The 25471-nt window shown below is 49.5% G+C and overlaps 1 protein-coding gene across 8 annotated transcripts in view; it reads right to left on the minus strand.

Annotated features, from left to right (window-relative positions):
* The window catches only part of KIAA0513 (KIAA0513 ortholog), a 92456-nt gene that overhangs the window by 28547 nt on the left and 38438 nt on the right, over positions 1 to 25471 (minus strand). For all 8 annotated transcript variants that reach the window (XM_073308142.2, XM_073308135.2, XM_073308139.2 and 5 more), the window contains one exon: positions 4224 to 4763. In XM_073308142.2, the coding sequence (XP_073164243.1) occupies positions 4224 to 4576 (353 nt within the window). In that variant the 5' untranslated portion in view covers positions 4577 to 4763. The remainder of the gene's footprint in view (positions 1 to 4223; positions 4764 to 25471) is intronic.

The following is a 25471-nucleotide window of genomic DNA, read 5'->3' on the forward strand; positions in this document are numbered from 1 at the left end:
CCTCTTCCAATCTGCCCTGGAGGAAAATTCCTTCCCGACCCCAAATATGGCGATCAGCTGAGCCCTGAGCATATGGGCAAGATTCACCAGCCAGATACCCAGGAAAGAATTCTCTGTAGTAACTCAGATCTCACACCATCTAACATCCCATCACAGGCCATTGGGCCTATTTACCATGAATAGTTAAAGATCAATTAATTGCCAAAATGAGGCTATCCCATCATACCATCTCCTCCATAAACTTATTGAGTTTAATCTTGAAGCCAGATAGGTCTTTTCCCCCACTGCTTCCCTTGGAAGGCTGTTCCAGAACTTCACTCCTCTGATGGATTCTGCCCCTGCTAGGTTCACAAAGTCACTCTGAGACCCTGGGTTTAGTAATGATTGATGCACTTTATTCTCAGGCTCGTTCCCACCACTGTTTCACCACGTACAAGTAACCCTTCACCGTCTGCAGGCACGCGGGAGGAGAGAGCTACCTCCCTGCTTCCATTCTCTGCCTTTTCTCTTTCCTGCTGCTCTCCTCTGGCTTCCTTCCCCTCAGACTTTTATGCAGCCCCAGGCTAATTAGCTAAGGTAGCAGCTGCCTCCGCCTCCCCAGTTAGGGCAGGTTATCTCAAGACCACTCTCATTTGTTCACCTAACAAGGAGCAGGCATGACAGAGGGCTGAATCTGCAACCCTTTGCCCAGCACCCTGTCACAAGGACTCAAACCTTCCAGAGCTCCCATCACTCTTAAATTTTGTCGACACTACAGAAGTGAGCTGGGTGTGCCAGATGCAGCCTCAAGCTTTGGTTAAACAGGCAAAGGGGTCAATGTCCCTCGCCACTAAACAGCTTCTAGGGCACAGTTACTGCCACTGCTTGCTGCAATGGGCCTAGCCCCTAAACACCAGCAAGACAATCATGTTAAATCCGGTCCAAATTGGAGTTTATATTCCCCAGGCATATGCGCTCCCAGGAGCCCCTGGGTATTGGGGAAATGAAGAAAGATTCATGACATCAATACTAAAAATTCTGGTCAGTTTCCATTTGAGACAGAGAGACAGTTCTCAGCTTGGATCTGGGACGTCTCTGCAAGGAGAGAGACCAACTTCTGTTGGTGGAAGACACAAGCTTCCGAGCTCCACAGAGCTCTTCTTCAGGTCTAGGAAAGGTAGTCCTAGCGTCCCAGTTAATACAAGGTGGAACAGATTGGTTAGCGTAAGTAGTTCACACATTGTCAAAGACCATTCAAGGTGCAGTGGTTCTGCAGTCACGGGACTAAAAAAAGGGGGGGGGGGGAGGATTAATGGGTTATCGATTGTTGCAATAAGCCATAAACCCAGTGTCTTTTTAGGACCATGATTTTTAGTGTCTAGCAAAGCAGGTTTCCTTTGAGGACAAGGACTGAGAGGTCAGACATGGAGTGACCGTTTTCTGGAAAGTGCTCACCCACAGGTGATAGAGTGTTTTTGTCTTATCATCTGTTGTTGTGAGAGGTCGTTCAAGTGTGTAGTGATTATTTAACTTAACCCACATAAATGTTATTGGGGCATTTAGTCCACTAGATGAGGTCCAGTGCATGTGACAGGCATGCGCAGGACCTAGGGATCTCGAAAGGTGTTTTGTGGGCGGGTATGCACTCCGTATCTGACCTCACTGTCCTCATCCCCAAAGGAAACCTGCACAACATCTTCAAAAGACGAGCCTGGGAGCTTAAGTAACTTTGCTAGGGCCTAAAATTGGATATCAGGCAGAACGTTTTTCCTGTCTGCATAGTTAACCTCTGGAATGGCTCTCCAAGGGACGTTGAGGAATCCCTGTCATTGGGGGTTTTTAAGAACAGGTTGGACAAACCCCTGCCAGGGAGAGTCTAGGTCCTGCCTCAGGGCAGGGGTTGCATTAGACCGCTCAATATCCCTTTCAGCCCCACATTTCTATGACGAGAGGCTGGATGGCATCTCCTGCACCAGTGGGCCTGAAGAAAACTCTAATCCCCACTAACTCTGATCTCTCCAGGACATTTGGCTCTTCCAAAAAAACTTGACAATGTTTCGGCAGTCGCAGTGCCCCAATCACTGCTTCTGACCAGTATTGTCCTCCTGGCACCTTGCATCTGCCCCCAGTCTGCCTCTTGCATCCATCTGCTGTCTCTTGTCTTAAGCTATGGCTACACTAGCCCTTTTGTCAGTAAAACGTATATCGTTCAGGAGTGTGAAAAAACACCCCCCGACCGACAGAAGTGCTGGTGTGGACAGGGCTATGTAGGGAGGTGGTTTAACTATGCAGACGGGAGAGCTCTCCCCTGTCGGCACAGAGCGGCTACACAGGAAGCCTTACAGTGGCACAGCCCCATCAGTACAGCTGTGCCGCTGTAAGGTCTCTAGTGTAGACACTGCCTTTTTGTCCTGTGTTTGTACAGCACCTAGCACAATGGGGCCTGGTCTAGGATTGGGGCTGCTAGATGCTACAGTAACGTAAACAAATAATAAAATGCTCCCTTCAGCCACTTCATTACCTACCACCTTCGGGGAGCATCAGATAGAAAGGACAGGCCTCTGTGACCCCCTACAGTCTGGACCCCAAATGCCCTGGTCCCATATACCTTTCAGGATTTATCCGCACTGAACACTACCTCCCCAGCCCAGAGGGATGCAGGAACTGGGCCAGTTTCTCCTGTACAATTGACACGATGGAAGAGGCTCCATCTGCCACCCCGACCCCTCCGGCAGCTTCAATCCCCTGTCCAAGAAGCATTTTGTCCCAGACAGCCCCCTAGCTGTGCTCTGAATCCTTCCAGCTGCCCTGCAGCAACACCTCGCTCTCCCTTCCAGCCTGCATCCAACTCAGCGGTTCAGCAAAGCTGCTTTGGCAGTCTCTTGTTACCAAGCACACCGCATCCAGCGCAATCCCCAGGTGTGGTAACCTCCCAGTTGGGCTGCTTTATGGCTGTGCTGACAGGCTGCCCTGTTCCCTTTCCCTGTTTCGAACTGCTCTTTTGCTCTCAAGATGAAGGAAGGAACCGAGTGCTGATTTCCAGAGCAGAAATTCCACAGCAACGACTGAATCACCCGAGCAAAACAATTAGCTCTGCCTATTGCTTCCCACCAGACGATCTGCTCAATCACACTGGATGCGCTGAACCGGAATATTACACAGACCGAAACAAGTACGCCTTGCTGTCGGGATCAAAGGGCCAGAGGCATCTGTCGCTGACAAACAGCAAACAGACCCCCACGTGCGTTGTATCCCCTGACATTTAGATTAGCGAGAAAGCCTATATCAGAGCCTGGGCAGCGCGGAGATCTGCAGCAGGGCGAGAATGGAGTGCGGTACACAGCCCCTCCAGCTTCAGACACAGACCCATCATAACTAGATGCAGAAAGCTCCCCCCATTCCTCTCTGCCAACCCCCTTCACTCCCGGATCCTACACCAGGCTAAGTAGAGTGATTGAATCTGGCAGCCGTGCCCGCAGTAAGTCAGCACCGCGGGCAGGCAATCAGAGGGGGACGTGCCATTCCAGGCATCACCGTCTGAGGAAGAGCTGCACGCGGGGGACACACTCGATGCCTCAGCGGCTCCAGTGTACGGCATGACACGATGTCAAAGGCGTGAGGGCATGCACCCCTAGGCCATGCAGCACAGAAAAAGGCCAGCACGTGAGGGCAAGGAGGGGAAACAATAAGTCTGGTTAATTTCAGCCCTGTTGGAAGGAGGACGGGAACTTTCACAACCTGATCTCCCTCTGTATGGCTACCGCCCTTTCCATCGGAGGGTCTTCAAGCGCTTTACAAGCATGAGTGAATTTAGCCTCAACCTCTCATCCCCACTCGTGAGATAAGGAACTATCCCATTTTACAGAACGATGAAACGGAGGTACAGAGAAGGAAAGGGACTTGCCCCAGGTCACAGGGGGAGTCAGTGGCAGAAGCAGGAGTAAGTTGATCTTGGCCTCCTGAATCCCAGTCTCTAGTTCCTCTAACACTGTGTGGAGGGGAAAAAATCTACATTTGCCAAATGCAGAAGGGGGGAGAATTTAAGCTTTGAAAAAGGGTGAACAGAGAAAAGTCATGTCAGTGAAAGTTCCTCTGGAGGAGGGGGCAGCTTCGTTATTCCCCACACCTTTCCAGCATGCACCTCTGCACAGGGCAATCCCCACCAGGTCTGGCTCCTTCCATCCTGCCCCATCCCAGCATGCACCTCTGCAGAGGACAACCCACACCAGGCCTGGCTCACTCACCCTCCACTGAAGATCTTCTCCACGTACTGCCTCATGAACTCCCGGCGCTCCACCATCACCTCGTCCTTGGCTGACTCCGTGCTCTGGTTGGACGAGAAGGACTCAATGGACGAGGAGCGGCGGTAGTTGTTCCAGCTGTGATGGCTGGGCGAATCCCCCATGTCGTTCTCACTGTCGGCCGACTCCGTGGTGTCACTCTCCTCTCCTACAGCCGCCGGGTCCCCCAGGTCCTCCAGTAACCCATTGCCACTGGAGGGTTGAGGGGGCAAGGGAGGGGACTCAGCGGGGACGGAGGCAGGGGGCTCGGAATCAAAGTCAATGAGGTTCCCCACCGGAACGTCAGTGGCCTCCATGGCTTGTAGAGCGGGTGTGCAGGGGGCAGGTACCAGGGCGGGAGGCTGCTTTACTGTGACTCGATTTCCCTTTCGCCCATCAGTGAGATTTCGAGGCCATCTGCAGCACAGTGTGTCAAAGACGCTCCTAGGATAAGCCGGCTAGAGCTGGTAAGTCCCCTCAAGGTTCCAGGCTATCAGAAGGCGTCTGAAAGGCAAGATACAACCACCACTGAAAGGACAGCCCAGGGAATTGGCATCATGGAGCCACTCGATGGGGTCATGACAGCCCCAGCCAGAGCAGCAGCAGGCCCAGAACCTTCCATCCCTCTTTATCCTCCCAGTGACTGACACTTATTCAGCCAATTCCCACTCTCCTCCACCAACAGTGGTTACTAGCAGGACAGGGAGACTGACTGGCACCGGTGCTGGCTTTGCAGCATTTATTAATGACATCTAAACAAACCAACCAACCCACCTATCGGGCAGTTGCAGCTTTTCCCCGAATTCGCCCATTTCGCCTGTTAATTTAATTAGCTCAGGCACCGCTGGCTTTTTGCTGCGTTGCTGTATGCGCTGAATCATAGAATATCAGGGTTGGAAGGGACCTCAGGAGGTCATCTAGTCCAACCCCCTGCTCAAAGCAGGACCAACACCAACTAAATCATCTCAGCCAGGGCTTTGTCAAGCCGGGACTCTAAGGATGGAGAGTCTACCGCCTCCCTAGGTAACCCATTCCAGTGCTTCACCACCCTCCTAGTGAAATAGTGTTTCCTAATATCCAACCGAGACCTCCCCCACTGCAACTTGAGACCATTGCTCCTTGTTCTCTCATCTGCCACCACTGAGAACAGCCAAGCTCCAGCCTCTCTGGAACCCCCCTTCAGATAGCCGAAGGCTGCTATCAGATCCCCCCTCACTTTTCTCTTCTGCAGAATAAACAACCCCACTTCCCTCAGCCTCTCCTCCTAAGTCATGTGCCCCAGCCCCCTAATCATTTTCGTTGCCCTCCGCTGGACTCTCTCCAATTTGTCCACATTCCTTCTGTAGTGGGGGGACCAAAACTGGCCACAATACTCCAGGTGTGGCCTCACCACGGCCTCCACTCCCAGACCGTTTATTGGGTTGCAACAGGCCACAAATGTTTACAAAGGGATCCTGAGCACGAAAAGGTTGAGAACCACTGCAATAAAACATATGACCCCTCCTATCTTCTCTCTCTACTACCCTGGGAACGACAACTACATGGCATAATAGCAAAGTCGGCAGATTTTACTCTCCATTAGCTTTCTCAGAACTGTATTTAGAGCAGGGTGGGGGTCTGATCCTGGGAGGTGCTCAGTACCAATGGTTCCCATTGACTCGTCTGAGAGCCAGGAGAGCTCAGCACCATACAAGCCCAGACCTTCTTTTGATGAGCCCAGGAAACAAGTCACTAATTTTGATTTGCTAAGGATAACAACGCAGCTGAGTGAAACCAGGCATGGCACAAGTGCCAGAAGGGAGCCGGGGAAGGACACACTGACCTCTGTGGTGGTACACGGGGATCGGGAAAGAATACTGAGTAACTCACGTCTCAGTGTGCAGCACAGACTGACAGTGTTGGGAAAAGGAAAACAAGTCCTTGACTGGGACACAGGCTTTCACTGGTGAATTCGGGTCAGTGACAGAATCTGTGCCTGCTTCAGACACACAGGAACAGGGTCTGAATGATCAACTTCACGTACAGATTTATCAACATAAGGTTAATTTTTAGCACTGACTGATACAAGCCGGGTTGCCTTTGATCTTCATGGCGTTTCGCAGACATTGAACCAGTCCTCAGCTCTGCAGCAGGTATTCTAATCCCTGCTTCCAGCCAGTGAAACCAAGGCACAAAGAGGTCATTTGACATGCCCGAGGCTGGACAGTGAGTCAGTGTCAGAGCTGAATTCAGTAGGGTGCTCATTCCCAGTTCTGCATCTGGCCTGCACACCTCTCCATCTGCCATCGATTTCTGTCACAGGACCAGGGGAGGGGGGAAAACAGGCTTTTACTTACCACCCAGGCTGACTCACTCACCTTTAATTCTCGGACCCAAGGGGTCACAGCTAATTCTGATGGGCAGGGGGCTCTGGGGAAGACCGTTCAGGCAGCAGCAAAGGCTATTACAGCCAACCAGTACCTGTCCTGTGAGGAATGGAGCCCTCATCTAACCTAAACGGGGCTGGGCTGATCAGTGCCTGTCCCTCTTAGCAGGCTGGGAAAAGCCTCTCACTGAAATCTAAGGCCAAGGTGGGAAGGAGCGTCTTAGATAGCTCCCGTCTCTTCGTAACACTTCTGGGGAGGGGCGGATGTGCTGGCCACACAGCACTTTGCTTTTCATTCTAAAGAGACAGTGAGGAGTGCTCCTCCTGGGTAAGGGCAGCTCCTGTATAAGGCCTCAGGAGCTCAGACATACCCTGCTTGTCGCAGTTCCACACTCTACCAGCAGGCGTCACTGCATGGGGGCAGTGGGGGGGAGATAATCCTAATCTGAGCAACACAAGCTTTACCAGTGAACCAACTGAGACTGAATTCTTGTCTATACAGGAATGTGGCACTGGTTCAATTTAAAATCAGTTTTTAAACCAATTTAGTTAAACTGGTGCAGCTGATATGGACATTCCTGTTTTGGTTCAAGAGTGGCTTATTTCAGTTTAGCTTCACCTGTTCCCAGTTGATTTACGCTGACCTGGAAAAATTCACTTTCAAGCCCAAACGAGTGCACATCTACACAGGGGTTTGAACCGGTTCAACTGAATCAGTGTAAATTCACACCTTAGGTTAAACTGGTGCAACCTTCTTCTGTAGACAAGGCCTAAGCCTCCTGGAGCATTTGTTTTGGGATACGAGTGCGTGGCACCTCTCCACATTTCTCCCTGAAACTCCTTGTCAATCCAACTCTCACCAACTCTTGGGATTGTCTTCCCACTGACTGCAGCAGGCATTGGAGCAAACCCTTAAGGAGCAGTAAGGAGTAATGGCCCCTTAGAAAGACGATAGGTGAGGGGAGAATCCCTCCTGATGGCAGAAACATCGCAGAGGCCTCAACCCTTCCTTGGAGAGCCAGGGAGAAAGCAGGGCCATGTTATGCCTTCCTAGAGATGGATGAACCACACAGCCAACCTGCCATCACCCCCCTATTGCAGAGACACAAGGAATCCCCCCTGAAAAATGAGGGAGACAAAGCTCTACCAGGGTCTGAGATCTGAAAAACTCTACAGTCTCCCCTCTTCAAAGTGTTGGTCTCGGGCTCTCGCTCCCCTCCCAAACTGGGCACGTATGCACATACTCTCTCTAAAACTCCATCAGACAGTGGATGCTGAATGGACTAAGCAGAGCTTGTTCCCAGCAATGCACCAAGCGAAGGATTGCCCTGCAGACAGACCTTCCGCATCAGAGACAAAGTAGCAGCTTCATTCCCAAGGAGCTAGTTTGACCCAAAGGAGAGAAACAGACAGCAGAGAATGCGTTCTGACAAGCAAACCAAGTACAAACAGAAAAGCTGCAGCAGCGAGAGAGACAGGCCCCACAACCCAGATCAACAGAAGCAAGTACGACCCAACCACCTTGATATACATCATGCGCAACACTGCGCGGACCACGTGCAGAGCTAGAAAAGGCAATCACAGAAATCCCTGCATGCCGGCCTCAGTCCAGACACACATATCCCCAATGCCCGCCAACCCCGAGAGTAAAAGCATTTATTTTTAAAAGTACTGTTGTTACTAATCCTGTGTATTGTGGGTAGCAACTAAGAACCAACCAAGAATGGGTCCCCCACTGTGCTAGGCACTGTACAGACCCAAACTACCAGACAATCCCAATCCCTGCCCTGAACAATTGAACAATCGTTTACAATTGAAATAGACAAGACAGAAGCAGCTAGGGGACTGGGGTATAACACACAAGCAGAGTGAATGACGTGATGGCAAATGGCATGTTGGTGTCACAATTGTTCTCCTCGGGGTAGGAACTAGTGGATCCAGGCGCACAACTGGAGCACACATCACACTCTTTCACCGTTTTAACCCTGGCCTTACCACATTGTGCTTCTCATCGCCTTTGTTTATCAGTATTACTTGCTGCATCCACCTAATTTAGATTAGTAAAACCAGAGTTGGACTGGGCTGGTTGAACAAGATGGTACTTTCCCCTGGGGGATGAGTTTTGTATGCCAGAACCTCAGCTTTTGCTATAATTATAATATATATAATTATGAGATATTTTCCCAGAAGGTAACGAGAGGATTTAGCCACGCAACCCCTGTTAAAATAAATGGTTGTCTTTGAAAATCTCAACCTAAAGTCTCCAGCACGCATAGGTAAGGCGATGCTCTTGGATGGGTCACCGGCAATGAGGATCAAACCTTGGATCTCAGGATCTAAACACATGAGCCACTACTGCCAGAACTAAAGAACCAGGCTCCTCAGTTCAAAGGCTGGAGCAGACGTGAACAGCTGGTCCCAAACTAGTCCCTCAAGGTATGCGTGCACAGCAGCTGGGAGCGTGCTGCCGAGCCCAGGTAGACAGACAGGTGCTAGCCCTGAAAATAGTGGTGTGGCCATGGCAGCAATCCCTCCCAATCCCCTGGATATGTCCTCGGGCAGCTAGCCCAAACCACCCTGAACACACTGCTATTTTTTAGTTTGCTTGCTCGAGCAGAGCCAGCGTCTGTCTTCCCATGCTGTGAAGCACCCTCTCAAGTGTGGTACAGAGACCCTAAGGGGAGAGGGGAGCATGCCGCACTATGTTAGAGCCCAGACCCCAAGATCATAGAATCATAGAATATCAGGGTTGAAAGGGACCTCAGGAGGTCATCTAGTCCAACCCCCTGCTCAAAGCAGGATCAATCCCCAACTAAATCATCCCAGCCAGGGCTTTGCCAAGCCTGACCTTAAAAACTTCTAAGGAAGGAGATTCCACCATCTCCCTAGATAACGCATTCCAGTGCTTCACCACCCTCCTAGTGAAAAAGTTTTTCCTAATATCCAACCTAAACCTCCCCCACTGCAACTTGAGACCATTACTCCTTGTTCTGTCATCTGCTACCACTGAGAACAGTCTAGAGCCATCCTCTTTGGAACCCCCTTTCAGGTAGTTGAAAGCAGCTATCAAATCCCCCCTCATTCTTCTCTTCTGCAGACTAAACAATCCCAGTTCCCTTAGCCTCTCCTCATACGTCATGCGTTCCAGTCCCCGAATCATTTTTGTTGCCCTCCGCTGGACTCTTTCCAATTTTTGCACATCCTTCTTGTAGTGTGGGGCCCAAAACTGGACACAGTACTCCAGATGAGGCCTCACCAAGGTTGAACAGAGGGGAACGATCACATCCCTCAATCTGCTGGCAATGCCCCTACTTATACATCCCAAAATGCCATTGACCTTCTTGGCAACAACGACACTGTTGACTCATATCCAGCTTCTTGTCCCCTGTAATCCCTAGGTCCTTTTCTGCAGAACTGCTGCTGAGCCATTCGGTCCCTAGTCTGTAGTGGTGCATGGGATTCTTCCGTCCTAAGTGCAGGACTCTGCCCTTGCCCTTGTTGAACCTCACCGGATTTCTTTTGGCCCAATCCTCTAATTTGGCTAGGGCCCTCTGTATCCTATCCCTACCCTCCAGCGTATCTATCTCTCCTCCCAGTTTAGTGTCATCTGCAAACTTGCTGAGGGTGCAATCCACACCATCCTCCAGATCATTTATGAATATATTGAACAAAACCGGCCCCAGGACCGACCCTTGGTGCACTCCCTTTGATACTGGCTGCCACCTACACATGGAGCCATTGATCACTACCCGTTGAGCCCAACAATCTAGCCAACTTTCTACCCACCTTATCGTCCACTCATTCAGCCCATACTTCTTTAACTTACTGGCAAGAATACTGTGGGAGACCGTGTCAAAAGCTTTGCTAAATTAAAGGAACAACACGTCCACCGCTTTCCCCTCATCCACAGAGCCAGTTATCTCATCATAGAAGGCAATTAGATTAGTCAGGCATGACTTGCCCTTGGTGAATCCATGCTGACTGTTCCTGATCACTTTCCTCTCCTCTAAGATGAGCTCTGTGGAGTTTGAAAGCTGTCATGGAACCGACTATCTAATATCCTGGGACCGACACAGCTACAACAACCCTGCAAACAACAACAAGGGGGCGTACATCTGCGCCATTCCCCCCACATCGGGCCCCAGGGGCAGGGATCTACCCTTTTAACAGTCTCTAAAGTCGGGTCTGGCACGTATAAATAAAACAAATTACAGTAAGTAGCGTTAGCATCTGTGATTAGTTGGCAGCTACTGCAAGACCTCTTGGGAGATGTCTGTCTGAGGTACTTATACGGTCCCCATTACAGCTCACAAACTTGAACGCATTTATCCTCACACACCTCTCTGAGGCAAGGCAGTGCTATTAGCCTCCTTGCACAGATGGAAAATAGGCACAGAGGAGCTAAGTGACTTGCCCAAGGTCACACAGAGAGTCTGTGGCAAGAGCATGGAATTGAACAGCCTGGGACTCTGGAGCCCCAGGCTAGCACCCTAAACACTGGGACCATCCTTCCTCTCTGTCATGTTGATATAAACTCTAATGAAGTTCCAGTAGCAAGAAGAACTTGCCATTAAATATGTAGGGACTCTCACCGAGTCTTCCTTGCTGTGTTTTTCAGGGACCAGCTAACTCTGGCGAGCAGGTGCCATATAATGCATTAGTGCCACTCCCAGTAACTGCTAAATGCTTCCCACTCGGCAGAAGCACCTGTGTGAAGAGCCAATGTATTAAGAGCACTGATGATGCACCAGCAAGGTCACGGGCCAAAGCCCAGACTCTCTTGCAAATGTGGGGGAGGGAGGGCACCACATTCCCAATGACACAACTAACTGCCTGACCCTCCCCATGGGGCCAGGTCTGCCCACCTTGTCACCCGGAGTTACACAGGAAAAACGCCGCCATTAAACGTTGTCGTCTCCCAAAACAGCAGAGCCATTTTTTACCGAACTGCTGTGATGTGTTTTAGCTTATTGCCAGCAGGAGTGTGGAGTGGGGACTCCTACCTATTGGCTGGGCTTGGGTCCTTCTCTGATCTGCCTTCTGCTGCAGAGGAAAGGGAAAACCGCTTGCTGGCATCCCATCCCCAGAGGGTCCCGTCTCCAGGCGGTGGGAGAGACAGCCTTTAGGTGAATCCCTTTTCCTGCCGATCAGCCCCTGTCGCATCCCATTCCTTAACTGGGAAGGACAGGGACTTCTTCTTTTAAAGCTCCAGGGGTGGAGGAAAGATTCTCATACCTCTTTGCCAATGAGTAACGTCAATCTGATCATCGTGATCAATTCCTGGCTCAAAGATGGCTGCCTCTCCCTTTCCGTCATTAACCCAACACAGCAGGCCACCACCTTGGCCACGCGTCTCATCTCATCGGCCGAGGAGAAAGCTTCCAGATGTGGGGTTCTCTTTTGGCATGCAGGACATCTTCATGAGTGAGAGCAGTACAATGAGCAGACGGCGCCATCTCCTGCCCTCCATTCTTAATGGGCTCCCGTCATCGAGGCCACCAACTAACTCCAATCACCTCCAGCGCGGACACTCCTGTCCACATTGGTTAGGTTCCTCCTAAAGGCTCCCCACACAGAAGGGGATTCCTCTCTGCCCCCCATGACGCATTCCCTCCTCCTACCTGCCCCATTCTACACACCCGAACACTTCCCTGATTCAATCCCCAGCCCTGCCCTCAATATACCGGCATGTCTACACTGCAAGACGGGGGCGTTCTTAACTCAGGTTAACATAGCAGTGCAGACACGGCAGCAAATTAGCTTTTAACTTGGATTAGCAGCTTGAGCTCAAGCCTATAGACTAGCCTGGGGTTGAATTTGAGTTGCTAACCTGAGTTAAAAGCCGAGTTGTCACATCTTCACTGTTATTTTAATCCACGCTACCTAACCCTAGTGAAAAAACGCACCTTTTTTACAGTGTGGACATAAACCAAAAGAGAGAGAGGACTCCAGAGGTAAGTTTTCAATTGCCCTGCCTCCCAGTAGGGGAGGCAGGGCAATTGGGGACTAATAGGATCCATCTGTGTACACACTGTTGCTATTAAATCAGGAGCAACAAAAAAAACACTGGGGAGGAGAGAATTTCTGTTTCTTGGGCGCACAGACCCATCCAAGAAGCCCCAGCCAAAAGCACAAGAGACAGGCTATGGGGGAAGAAACTGGCTACCTGCCCATTATAAACACCACTCTGTACACAGAGAGCCTTTGGTCCCACCCATTCAGCTACACCAGCTGCTCAGCAGCTACACCCAGTAATCTGCTAATTGCATGGCCAGCTGCAATCACCAATAATAAGCACCTTCAAAGTGCTGCTGTTTCAGGGGACATCAGACAGCAGCTGCTCGAGCCACCAAGATGGTTGTCCCCCGCACCCAATTCCTCTGCTTTAATGGTCTGCCCCAAACCCAGGACAGCTCCCCACCTGCTTCGACAAAAGCGGCTACAGCCGGCTCTCCTCTGAGCTGGGACAGCGCTGCTCCAACAGGCGGATCATCATCGGACACACACAAGGTCTCTCCACCAGCCTCAGAGACGCCGGGAGCGAGCCGCGGACCCAGACCTGGCCTTTCCGCATAGCGGTGCAGAGCCCGAGTTCTAGTCACGCCATTGAGCACTTCGTTTACCGTGGGCTGTTCCACACAATCCCAGGCTGTATTTTAACAGGCTTGGAGCATGTAACACATGAACTAGAGACAGGCCCCAGGATCCAAACTCTAAACGGCCCCAAGCGTCGCACTTGAGTTCTGTGACTTATGCCCGTCTCTCCCCACAGAGATGTGCCATATTTTTACATGCTCAGGTCACATTATCAAAACTGGCTGTTTTTAATTTGCCCCCCCCCCCAAGTCACATGCAAACATTCCCACCAAAAAGGACACAGGAGGTAGCCCAGCGTAACACAAAGGACAATCTAAAGGCTGCAATTTGCTTTGTTTTATTAGATTTCTATTCCCCAGAATGGCACACTAGGAATTAAACTGACAAGGCAACCTGGCCATGAATAAAGCCAGGCTCTTTTCCCTCCGACATGCACAGCATCTCATACCACAAGCAAGGGCAGCGTTCAGTTGAGAGACATCCCCCACTCCACAAAAGGTTGTTTAACTTTGGAGATCCACTTTCCTGTACTGGGAGAAGCAAATATACCCTATTCACAGGTTAACTCCGCTCGCCCGGCACACATTCCGTAGGCTTTCCAGACCTCATCTGCCCATTTCCAAAGACACTGGGTCAAGAGTTTCAGAAGCGACTACTGATTTTGGGTGCCCAGCTTGAGACCCCTGAAAGGGGCCTGATGTTCAATGAGCAGGAGTGCAGCCAAAATTGCTCGATACCCACCAAAAGCAGAGTTCAAGGGTCAGTTTCCCCCCCTTCAGGAGCTAATGACTGAAAAGACCTACAATCAAGTGCAGAATCCAGGTAGAAGTTCTGCAGTAGGGTGTTAACAGCATCAACTGTTCTGGGGAAAGACTGAATTCTGAAAACAAGATTTGCAAACGTGTGTGTCCAGAGTAATCATATTCAGCCACTGAGCTAGGATATTATGCTCTTTTTTAAAAATATGCTTTTTATTTCAATCTTTAATGGAATAAAAGCTCTTGGAGAGCAACAGCATCTCTCCCCCAGTAAAAACAGATGGGCATTGGGCCACTCAATGAAAGCCAATAACTCACTAATTCAATTTAATATGTAGGAAACCTCCATGCAAAAGATCAACAAAAATGCATTGCAGAACGCAGAGCCAAAGATGAAACCAAATTTTATTCAGTATACATGCAAGACTGAGACATGGCCTCTTAGAGAGGTAGCTGCTTAATTAGGATGAGGTTAGAAAAGGAAGATCACAGCTATTTATTTAGGTTTTTAAAAACATCCATCCAACTCTGTTTTGCTCCCATTTAGCTGCACTTCCTGGAACACGACAGCTACACATTAAGAGCACTTTTCAATCTCAGCACAATTATTCTCAGACAGACTATTCTGTGGCCTGTGTTGTGCCGGAGGTTGGACTAGATGATCATAATGGTCCCTTCTGACCTAAATATCTATGAATCTATGAATAGGGTCTTCTGCACCAGCCTGCACTCGGAGTCCTATCAATCCTGTACGATGCAGATCGGAAAGATATGCAAAGATTCCTAGCATTGAGCAAGTACAGCTTAGGGACAGAGATAGTCAAGGTTTGGGAAGCTGAGCATTAAGTAAAAAAGATCAAAGATCCCTCATTTTGACACTGTTCAGCTTTAAACCACTGAAAAGGTTCATACCACATGGCTGGAAATGCACAACCAGTAGCCTAGCACTGTCCCCGTGCCATTCATCACTCACACTCGCACACTCCCACTCTCACGCGCACTCACACACAGAATAGCAGGACTCTCCTCTTAAACAGCTCCCTGTAACAAACAGCTATATAGAACACTTTCCTCAGAACTGGTTAATACAAAATCTCACTACATTAGACATCATTATCTGCTTCTCAGCAGGATAAAGGTCCTATGATGGTACCCTGGGCAGTGCCAGGCTTCTCCCTGGGAGAAGTCAGGCCTATAAAGAACCGAACGGATCATCTAGTGCAACACACTACATCTAATTCAAGTTTTCCTGCAAAACACTGTAACAGGCTAACAAACACTCGTCTAGAACAGGGGTGGGCAAAACACAGTCCTCAGGCCGCATCTGGCCTGTCGAACATTTCTGTCCAGCCCACCAGGCTCTTTGGCTGCCCCCTCGTGATCTTCAGGCTGCTAAAAGTCCCTCAGTGCAGTGGGGCGCTCAGGCAGGCTGCCTGCCTACGTCGCTCCTAGAAGTGGCCAGCTGCCGCTGGCATGTCTCTGTGCACCCCTGGCGGGGGGTGGGGGTTCTGCACACTGCCACCGCTCCCAGCACCGTCCTCACAGCTCCCTTTGGCTGGTTTGCTGCGCGGCCGGTGCTTGCAGACACGGGCAGCGCACAGAGACCTGCTGCCCCCCTCCCCCAAAGGGCATACAGAGACGTCCCAGCAGCAGCCGGCCGCAGCTGCTTCCAGGAGCTGCATGGGGCCACAGCAGGCAGGAAGCTTCCCTGAGCCCTGCTGTGCCACCAGCAGGGAGCCGCCTGCGGTAAACGCCTCCCAGCCAGAACCTGCGCTTCGCCCCCCGAATCCCCTGCCCCAGCCCGGAGCCCCAGCCTGCACCAAACTCCCCCCAAAGCCCACACCCCTCACCTGCACCCCAACACTTTGCACCAGCCCGGAGCTTCCTCCTGTACCCAAACTCCCTCCCAGACCCTGCACCCCTCCATTAATACAATAGAAATGTGCAGCCCGTGACAACTTACCAAAATTGGTGGAATGGCCCCCCCTGTGAAAATTATTGCCCACTCCTGGTCTAGAACATACTTCCACACACCTACTGTCAGATGGCGTTAATGTTATCTCCAGTGAATGAGCTAAGTTGGAATCTGCTGAATCAACTGAGGCAAGGTGGCTTGTTCCCCTGCCTGGACATAGAAGTGGAAGTGACCCTCTGGGGAGAAAGGATCTAGTGTGTGGGCTGGGCTGGGCAGTCCTAAGGGAGGATCCATGGGAGCAATCAAGCCGGGAAAGAAGCCGGGGAAAAAAGGTTTGAGCTGAATATTGTTAAAACTGTGCATTAAGAAAAACAAACTTGTGGAGGACGGGGTGAATTTCTACCGTAAATGGCTTGCAGTCTCTGGGAGTAGGCTCAGAAAGGTACCTGCCCACAGAAAGCCAATAAAGATTTTTAATGGCTCACTGGGTATCTGACTATACTGTTCTTTCATAAAATGTCATTCAGCAACAAAAGAAGTTTTTCTACATTTCTAGCTGCTCTGAGTTTGTGCCTAAATCATGTTTTGAAAAAACAGACCAGCCCAAACACTCAGGAAAGGTCCCTTCCTAGCACTGCTCAGCACTTTCATTGTAGGATCTTGAAGGACTTTACAAACACGAATTAAACCTTAGCACCCGCATAATGCAGGAAACCACACCAGCTCCACAGACGAAAACAGAGGCAAAGAGAAGTGAATGAACTTGCTTCTATGACGCACTGAAAGTCAGTGGCAGAGCCAGGAATCGAAGTCAAGAGTCTTGTCTTCTATTTCCCTGCTCCTACCTTTAGGGTATGTTTCCCTCCTTCCCCCCATCACCAATAATTCCATGGGAAAATTTAGATCAAATCAGACACGTTCCACAACTTCCAAAATACATCTGGGAACAGCAAAGCCTGTGGATTCAGAGGCACATGGTTCTTTTCAACTGGATTATGATTCCCATTCTGAGTTTAGTAGTGAACTGAAATGGAAAGGGACTTCCCAATTGGTTCATTTACAGGATTATGAAATAGATTCTTGGAGTTTATCATATCTGTTAGGTACTGCAATTTCAGGGCTGCTTTCTAAACAAAAAAATTACAGTTCCACTAGCCGAACAAGGTCAGCGGAACATATAGCTGGCTGCAAACCTGCTTGGGGATCAAGCTAACACCCAGGAGTACATCTGCCTCCTCAGAGGCAGAGGAAAATTGGAATACATACGCTAATCAGCTTCTTCCCACTGAAAACCCAAGAGTGAAACAGCAGCAGCAGAGAAATAGTTGGCTGGAGCCGACTTAAATTCAGCTGTCTTGGGTCTGTGGGTTTCACCACATAAGAGGATTTTCTAATCCCAGCTGACATTCTAAAACAGAGTCTGCTTTATCATTAGAGTATCCTGAAGGGGAAAGGAAATGGGAATCTTTTCCAAGTGCTTTTCAGGTTCAGGTTGATGACTTTGCAATGCAGCAGTGCATGGTGGGCCTGACCTAACCGCTGTTAGTGGGCTAATGGAAGTTGCATCTTAACCCCTTACTATATAAATTAAAGTTAACAGGGAAGATGCAGCATTGACATTCATCCATTTCTAGTTTAAAGGTACCCTCACTGTCTTAACCACTTTTTTTTTTAAACTGCCTTTGCTACCTTAATCACCTCAATTATCAAAACAGTAAAAACAATGGAAGTGGAATGACTTTTTATCGTTGATGCAGTTTATCTTTTTGCCCCTCTCAGCTTGGGCAATGGAAAGAGACAGGCTGTGGTCATTTACTGGACAATTATACTCCCTTTGGAGCATTGCGCCAGGGCAGGAGTACCAGGAGCACCAGGCTGCTTAAACACATTCCAAGAGGAACGATGTACTTTTAAATACACTGATGCCAACCTTAAGGGTTGCGAATGGCCTAGTTCCATTAATCAGGCTAAGTCTGACCAGTGGTGGCCTTTTAAACCAAGAGGGATAAGTTAGCTCAACCTTTACGTGCCCAGCTAACCACAGATATAGCCTGCCCGTCTTTAAGGGTCATCTCAGACAACACCACATCCAGGGGGCCAATGAAAAGCAAGCCACTGGAGCTGTCCAGTGTGCTGTTTCTCCATTTCAGTTTCCAGCACTCCTTCCCCCATGAGCCCCAGTCCAGATTCCAGTCCATATGTGAATCAGTGACTAGCAACCAGACCCTCATATTCTCTAGAGCTGAACACGCCCTGGGGAGCGAGATTACACCTGGCTCCCCCAACAGGGTCAATGGCACACACTAGCTGCAAGGCCAGCGTAAGGTGTATGGGAGAGGAGAAGATGCAGGGCCTTCTTCTGTGGATTCTACTTTTCCCAGCATAGCTACTGGGCAAGCAGATGCAGTGCTACTGTCTCCACGTGATAGGGGGCCTCCCCCATCCCCTGGAAGGACCATCGCTAAGGTAAGCAGGTAGCTCAGTATCCACCACTAGTGACCCCTCTGCCAAGATTGCAACAGCGGTGCTAATTCTGGTGTACGATACAATTCCCCCCCACACCATTTTAAAGACAAAGAACAGCACATGAACCCTGGGACGTGAACCAAATTTCATCCCAACATCTAATACCAGGGATCCTTCTCCTTCTAAAAGGGTGTCATAAATATAAAGGGAAGGGTAAACACCTTTAAATCCCTCCTGGCCAGAGGAAAAACCCTTTCACCTGTAAAGGGTTAAGAAGCTAAAATAACCTCGCTAGCACCTGACCAAAATGACCAATGAGGAGACAAGATACTTTCAAAGCTGGACGGGTGGGGAAACAAAGGACTCTCTCCGCTTATGTGATGCTTTTGCCGGGACCAGAGCAGGAATGCAGGTCAGAACTCCTGTAAAGAGTTAGTAAGCAATCTAGTTAGATATGTGTTAGATTCTGTTTTGTTTAAATGGCTGATAAAATAAGTTGTGCTGAATGGAATGTAGATTCCTGTTTTTGTGTCTTTTTGTAACTTAAGGTTTTGCCTAGAGGGATTCTCTATGTTTTGAATCCGATTACCCTGTAAGGTGTTTACCATCCTGATTTTACAGAGGTGATTCTTTTACTTTTTCTTTAATTAAAATAATTCTTCTAAGAACCTGATTTCTGTTCATTGTTCTTAAGATCCAAGGGTTTGGGTCTGTGTTCACCTGTGCAAATTGGTGAGGATTTTTTAATCAAGCCTTCCCCAGGAAAGGGGGTGTAGTGCATTTCCAAGGGGGCACTTCCCCAGTCATTATTGTTAGACACTTTGGTCGTGGCAGTGTTTAACCTAAGCTGGTAAGAATAAGTTTAGGGGGTCTTTCATGCTGGTCCCCACATCTGTACCCTAGAGTTCAGAGTGGGGAAGGAACCTTGACAAAGGGCATCAAAGCTGTTTAATTCAGGTCATACCATTCCCCTCCCTAACAAGGGCTAACATTAAAACTTCTACTGCTCCAAGCCACCATGCAATTAAAACTTCTGGCTGCCTCCCATCTGCAGGCAGAAAACAATATAGCCAGAGGAGAATCTGCTCCCTTTAGAAGCTAGTAAAATCTAGAGAGGGGATATTGCAATAAAGCCACGGGAGAAGAACGGTATTGAGTTACCCTGTAAGGCAGGCTTTGGGAGCAGAGAGCGCTTGAAAAGAATCCAAGTGAAGACAGACCAGGGAAGCAGACTTAGACTTCACAGATTCGTAGAGTGTAAGGCCAGAAAGCACCATTAAATCATCTAGTCTAACCTCCTCTATATCACAGGCCATAGAATTTCACCCACTACCCCTGTAAAACTTGTGTTTTATTCAAACATCTCATCCAGAATTGGATACGAGTGGGAGCTTTTATATCCGTTCTAACAAGGCCTACGCTACTGATCAATTGCTTTGCTGGCATCAGAACGTTAAGATCAGAGTTGACCAAGTAAACCTTGGTTGTTGAGAGCACAGAAAGCCAGAAGAATGCCTGACAGCTCTTTAGCGATGATGAAATTTCCGAAAGGCCAATGCTAGGTCTGACGCATCCATTTGTCTACTGGTACACTGCTGGAGAGGAAATTGCATCGAAGAATGAAGAAAAGCTGCCACCACCTGTGGATTTCCTAATCAAGAGTGACATGAAATATACCCCAGCTCTCAGCAGCAGCTCGTAATAAGACTTTTGTTGATCCAACACCGCAGCTCGGGGGAAGAGGGTGCAGTACAGTGTAATGCATGGCAGTAATGGTATAAATACAGGTGTTGCAATAACCCTGTGCATTTCGCGAGATGAAAGTATTGCCAGCTCTCAAATGCACAACGTTTGCCAAGTGCCTTATGCTGGAGTTGGTACCAAAAGATACAAACAAAGGTAGGTTTCTCTGTACAGTGCCTAGCACAATGGGGTCTTGCTCCATGAGTGGGGGTCCCCTAGGTGCTACTGCAATACAAACAGCAACAGGCTTTGTCCCCGGCAAAGTAGAGTCTAACAGACACGGAGAAGGTCAGATGTACTGGGTGACCCAGAAGAAGGGGTTAAGATAGAACATTACATTTAACTGACGAAGGGTTTGGCAGTGTGGGCCACAGAGAGGAGAGTCACTCTAGGAGGATCTGACAGAGAACAGGGTGGAGGCAGGCACGCTGGAGTTGGAATGACTTCCCACGGCTAGTGGTTCAATGCAGGGATGCACAGAGAAGAGAGCTGGGAAAGAAACAAAGGAGGCCTTGAGGCTGGTATCATTGCTTGGGGGGGGGGGGGGGGGAAGCAGAGGCAGGGAGATGCAGTGGGAAAGCAGATCTGAATCCAGCCCAGGCAGAGCTGTGCAGATCCTTGAGTGGCAGGCAAAGGGAATGAGCAAGTGGATGGGTTCAAAGAGCACAGTGCTTAAATCAGAGCAACAGGCCAGAAGGTAATTTTATAAGTTTCACTTTGGATGGGCTGGAGCATGATGGCGACTTGGAATTTCCCGGCTCCCAATCCTGTGCTCAGCACATACTTTTCCAACGTAGACATGGCCTTTTCTGACATGGCCTTTGCAGTCAGACACTTTCACTCCCGCAGCGACACGAGACGGAATTACCCACCTTGAAACTTTACAGATTGTGATTGAATCGCTCTGCGACAGCCGTGAGCGGGAGGAGAATTCTGGGCCTGCATATGCAAATGAGCAGGACACAGCCCAGTACCCCAAATGAAGACTGAGTCATTCATGAGGTACAGAACCAACTTTAATGTTATAACGAAAGAGAAAAGGGAACTGAACAAAAACAAGCTCATTCACTAGCCCAGCAGGAAGACAAAGAAACCAAGATTTAAAACCACTGGCTGGAAAACCGTTGGAGGAGCAGGATTAGAGAGGAAAGTGATGCAGATGCCATGGTAATGCTAGCAACCAGGAGATTAAGTTCCTTTTAATTATCCTTTTCCCCCTCAATGGAAGGAAGTGCAGCTTAGAAACTCATTTACAAAAACAGCACAATCCATTTTTAAAAAGTTAAAGGTCAAGGCTTCTTGGCCAATACATCAATTATAAAATGGAACCCAAGGCTCAGTCTCCGCAGATTAAATAAAAAAGGAGTTTAACAAGGGTGTTCAATTTAGTTACATCAGCTTGGTCTGATCCGCGTAGGACAGAACACAACCTTAAAAAAGGATGAGTTTTAGCCCAGCTAGAGACGACTGGGTTTAACATCCGGGACTGAACTGTTTAGATTGCATAGAGAGGAAACCAAGTCACCCTGCCAAGGTCACACAGATCATGGACATCAGGTAACACATGAGAAAGCCAAAGGAAATCCTGCACAACAAGCGTTGGCGGCAGAGAAGTGGGTCTCCTGGGAGGACCAACACCCACTGCAAGATTCTGAGTAAGGAAATAAAACAATCACCAACATGACCTTCACGCTCAACAAGAGCCTTCATACCTGGCTTGCACACAGGTCAGCACCAGGCCTATGCACCACTTATCATTGACAGCCACAGTCTTAAATGGTGAACAGGCCGCATGCAGGCCCTTTGCACAGGGTAGATTGAAGAACGACATTGAGGAGGTTTTTTTCCTGCAGCCCTCAGGTAAATGGATTAAGCCTCTCCAGAACTGGGTTAGAGGCTTTAGGCCTAGCAGCACACACAGCCAACTCAGGCATCTACAAGCAGAAGATAACTTCAGGTGTAAGACCCTCCTTGCAGCCAGTGGGCCCAGAGAGAGTGGTCTGCACCTCTCAGCAACTTGCCGGTGGTGCTTTCCTAGCCATTGATCTCTCCCCCCGCTAGGAATTTCTTCAGGTCCCTGTTGGATACTGAGTCAAAGCAAACAGCAGATCCATGTTAATATGCATCAGTGACAGCAGAAGTCCCTTTGTGAAGCCCTGAATTTTGTAAACCCACTATTGTATGCGATGGAGAATCAGGACTCCTGGGTTCCACTCCCAACTCTGCCAACAACTCGTTCTGCAACTTTGGGACAAATCCCTTATTCTCTGTGCTGCGTTTTAGCTGTCTGTAAAATGAGGATAAAAAGCCCAAATATTCAAGAGAAATTATGGTCTGTACACAGCCTTGACCCTTGTGCCCAAGTCAGGGCTGGTGTGCACTAACCCGAATTCTCTCGGCTTCAAGGATTGCTTTTGAAGATGCAAGACAACACTTCTGTACCTCGCTCGCGGCTTACCACAGCATTTTGCGATCCTCACATAAAGACGTTGCAGCAGCTCAGAGTATATTATTCTGAAGAGCTCTGGCACTACAATGGAAATACAAAGAGCAGAGCAGGGCACTGGATGCTTCATTGCCCTGGAACCTGAAACACACACTGTGCTACAGGTCGGCGCGAGGCAGGGAACTTGTGAAAGATTACTAGGCAGATTAACGCAGCCCAGCTGCAGAATTGTCAAACCCCACTACAGCGAGAGGCCCCAGCATCAGACAAGAGAGAAAACTGCTCCCGTCTCATCACAATTAGCATCTGCGATTAAAGCAGCTGCTTTTGCTCCCCATCTGCGTTTGTTTAAAAGGCCACTTGACCCCGCCCACCAGTGTCCCTTCTTATCACTGGAATTATAAACTTGAGTCATCCCTTCTGTGCGGGTGCAATTTGCATAATTATGACACTGGAACCCACACTCACACCTGCAAGCTCCATGGAGACCACATTCCAGCCCTGAAGCCAGAGGCTATTAAAAGCTGGAATTAAAATGAAGCAACCTGTCGCTGCTTTCTTCGCACACAAAGCAGCCACAAGACCAGCTTGGACCCATGCTCTCCCCAACCACTGATGCAGCCAGCTGGCAATCTCCTGGCAAGTAATATTCCTTCAGATATCTGCAGCGCTCCTCACTTTGCCTCTACGAGACGAGAAACACTAGCTTCTCCAGTTTACAGCGGATAGCAAGCAGATGCTCAATACGCAGGGGTTTTCAGCATTGAGCGCATGCAAAAACGTGCATGCCCTCATGAGGGCAATTCCTGCAACTGCGCTAACAACTGCGGTAGGCGTGCAAACAAGGAAAACATAGCGCACCATCAGGCCAAGCCTATTCAGCCCCGGCAGAACTCTGAATCACTCTGTTGCAAGTTTTCAGCACGGACTGGAGAGGTGTGTCTGAGCACAGAAAGGGGCAGCGTGGCCTAGTGCAGTGTTTCTCCACGCCCTGGCGCCGATCTCTGAGCTCTCCCTGACACAGATTAGGAAGGCAGCAAGCCGGTCCCTGGTATTAAAAAGCATTGTCTAAGCAGACTCAAAGCATGGACGAGCAGCCTGGGTTCTACCACCAACTCTGCCACCGACGCGTCGCCTCCCTGTGCCTCAGTTTCCAAATTGTAAAACGGGGACATTTACTTGCTTCACGGGAGGGCAATCCACGCTGTGCCACTGATTTTATGTACTCTCGTTGCTGGTTACGAAGATTGGCTCGGGCCAGCTTTCTCCCTTGAAACACGCCTTCCCCTCCTACTGGACCCGGCAGCGACATCTGAATCCTAGAATCGGAGCAATTCCCTCTGGAGGGGATCGCCATGCCGCAGGACTCGCTGCCGGATCAGGCAAGAGGAGAACACGAACAGTTTAAGGCCTGATTCTCTACCTAAAACTTAGGTCTATCTAGCTAAGTCGCTTGGGGGTGTGAAAAATTTCACACTGAGCACCACAGTTAGGTCGACCTAACTCCTCGCATAGAGATGGCTGGGTCAATGGACTCCTTCTGTCGACCTAGTTACCGCTTCTTGGAAAGCCAGATTACCTGTGATGATGGAAAAACCGCTCGTGTCATTGTAGGAAGCATCCACCTGGCAATGGTGCAGCTGCAGCATAGACATACCCACAGAATAAAGGGCCGCACAAAGGGACGTCTTACGCCTGGCCGCATTTCTCTGCCTGTAACACAATAACTTTTGGACGGAACTCTGCACCCGAAATTTCCAAAGTTCCAAAATTTCAAGGAACGTTCTAGGCGAGGAAAATTGGTGAAAATCAGAAAACTGGCAAGGGGGAAATGAGGGACACATGGAGCTCCTGGCATTCGGTTAGCAGGCTCAGTAGTTTCAACCAGGTCTACAACCATCTACAGATCAAAGAACCGGTTGATGGCGCCATTCCAGCCTGGCGCGCTTCCCAGGACACAGTTTAACATGTTGACACCCTAAATGACCTACCTCCCAGAAAGACAGACAGAAAAGAAAGAAGAATGGTGGGGCAAGGGGGGCACACAGAGCCCTCATACAGTGGAGAAATGGGAGACCAGGGTATGGGGGACGGGGATGCAGAACCCTTGCCATGGTAGGGAAGAAGGAAACAGGAGGCCCAGGGAAGGGATGGGAAGGGGGAACAAGGGGGCACAGAGAGCTCTTGGCATGGAGGTTCAGTGGGAGACAATGGTATTGGGGGAGAAGGACATGGGGGACACAGAGCTTGCTCCATGGGGGTACCCAGAGATCCTGCTACATAGGAGAGGAGGCACACTGAGCTCCTTGCAGGAGGAAGAAGGTGGGGGGTTGCAGGGAGTCCCTGACAGAGGGGGATTAGAGGTGGTGTCCAGGGAGCTTCAGAGGAGGGTGAGGAAGGGAGGGATTCAAGGAGCCCCAGGTGTGTGCAATGGGTCCAACCAACAGAAGCAACAAAGCGTGCCACCCTCTAGTAATGATATCATCTAACTCTGTGGGGCAAAGCAAGTCTTCGTGCACGATGCTGACATGCAGGCAAAGCCAGGAGAGAGGGACATAAAAGGTTCACAATCCATTTAAACCCTGGTCTACATTTAAAAATCAGATTAGACCTAGCTACTTCGCTCCCTGAGCGCCGTAGTTAGGTCGCTCAACCCCCTGGTTTAGACACGGCTAGGTCAACAGAAGCACCATTCTGTCAACCTAGCTACTGCCTCTTGGAGAGACGAATTAACTTCATCAACACAGCAGCATCTACACTGCTGCACTACCGCAGCACCAGAATGGGGCTGTTGTAGTGTAGACATGGCCTAAAAGGTCCCCGTGCGACTTCCCCAAATGGGTAGATCATCTCCAGGAGACCCAACATTTCCTTTCACTCTTGCTCTCATTAGCACCATCTGTGAATAAATCAGAGAGACAT

The sequence above is a fragment of the Lepidochelys kempii genome, chromosome 12 (genome assembly GCF_965140285.1).
Source record: "Lepidochelys kempii isolate rLepKem1 chromosome 12, rLepKem1.hap1, whole genome shotgun sequence".
Classification (NCBI taxonomy): domain Eukaryota; kingdom Metazoa; phylum Chordata; order Testudines; family Cheloniidae; genus Lepidochelys; species Lepidochelys kempii.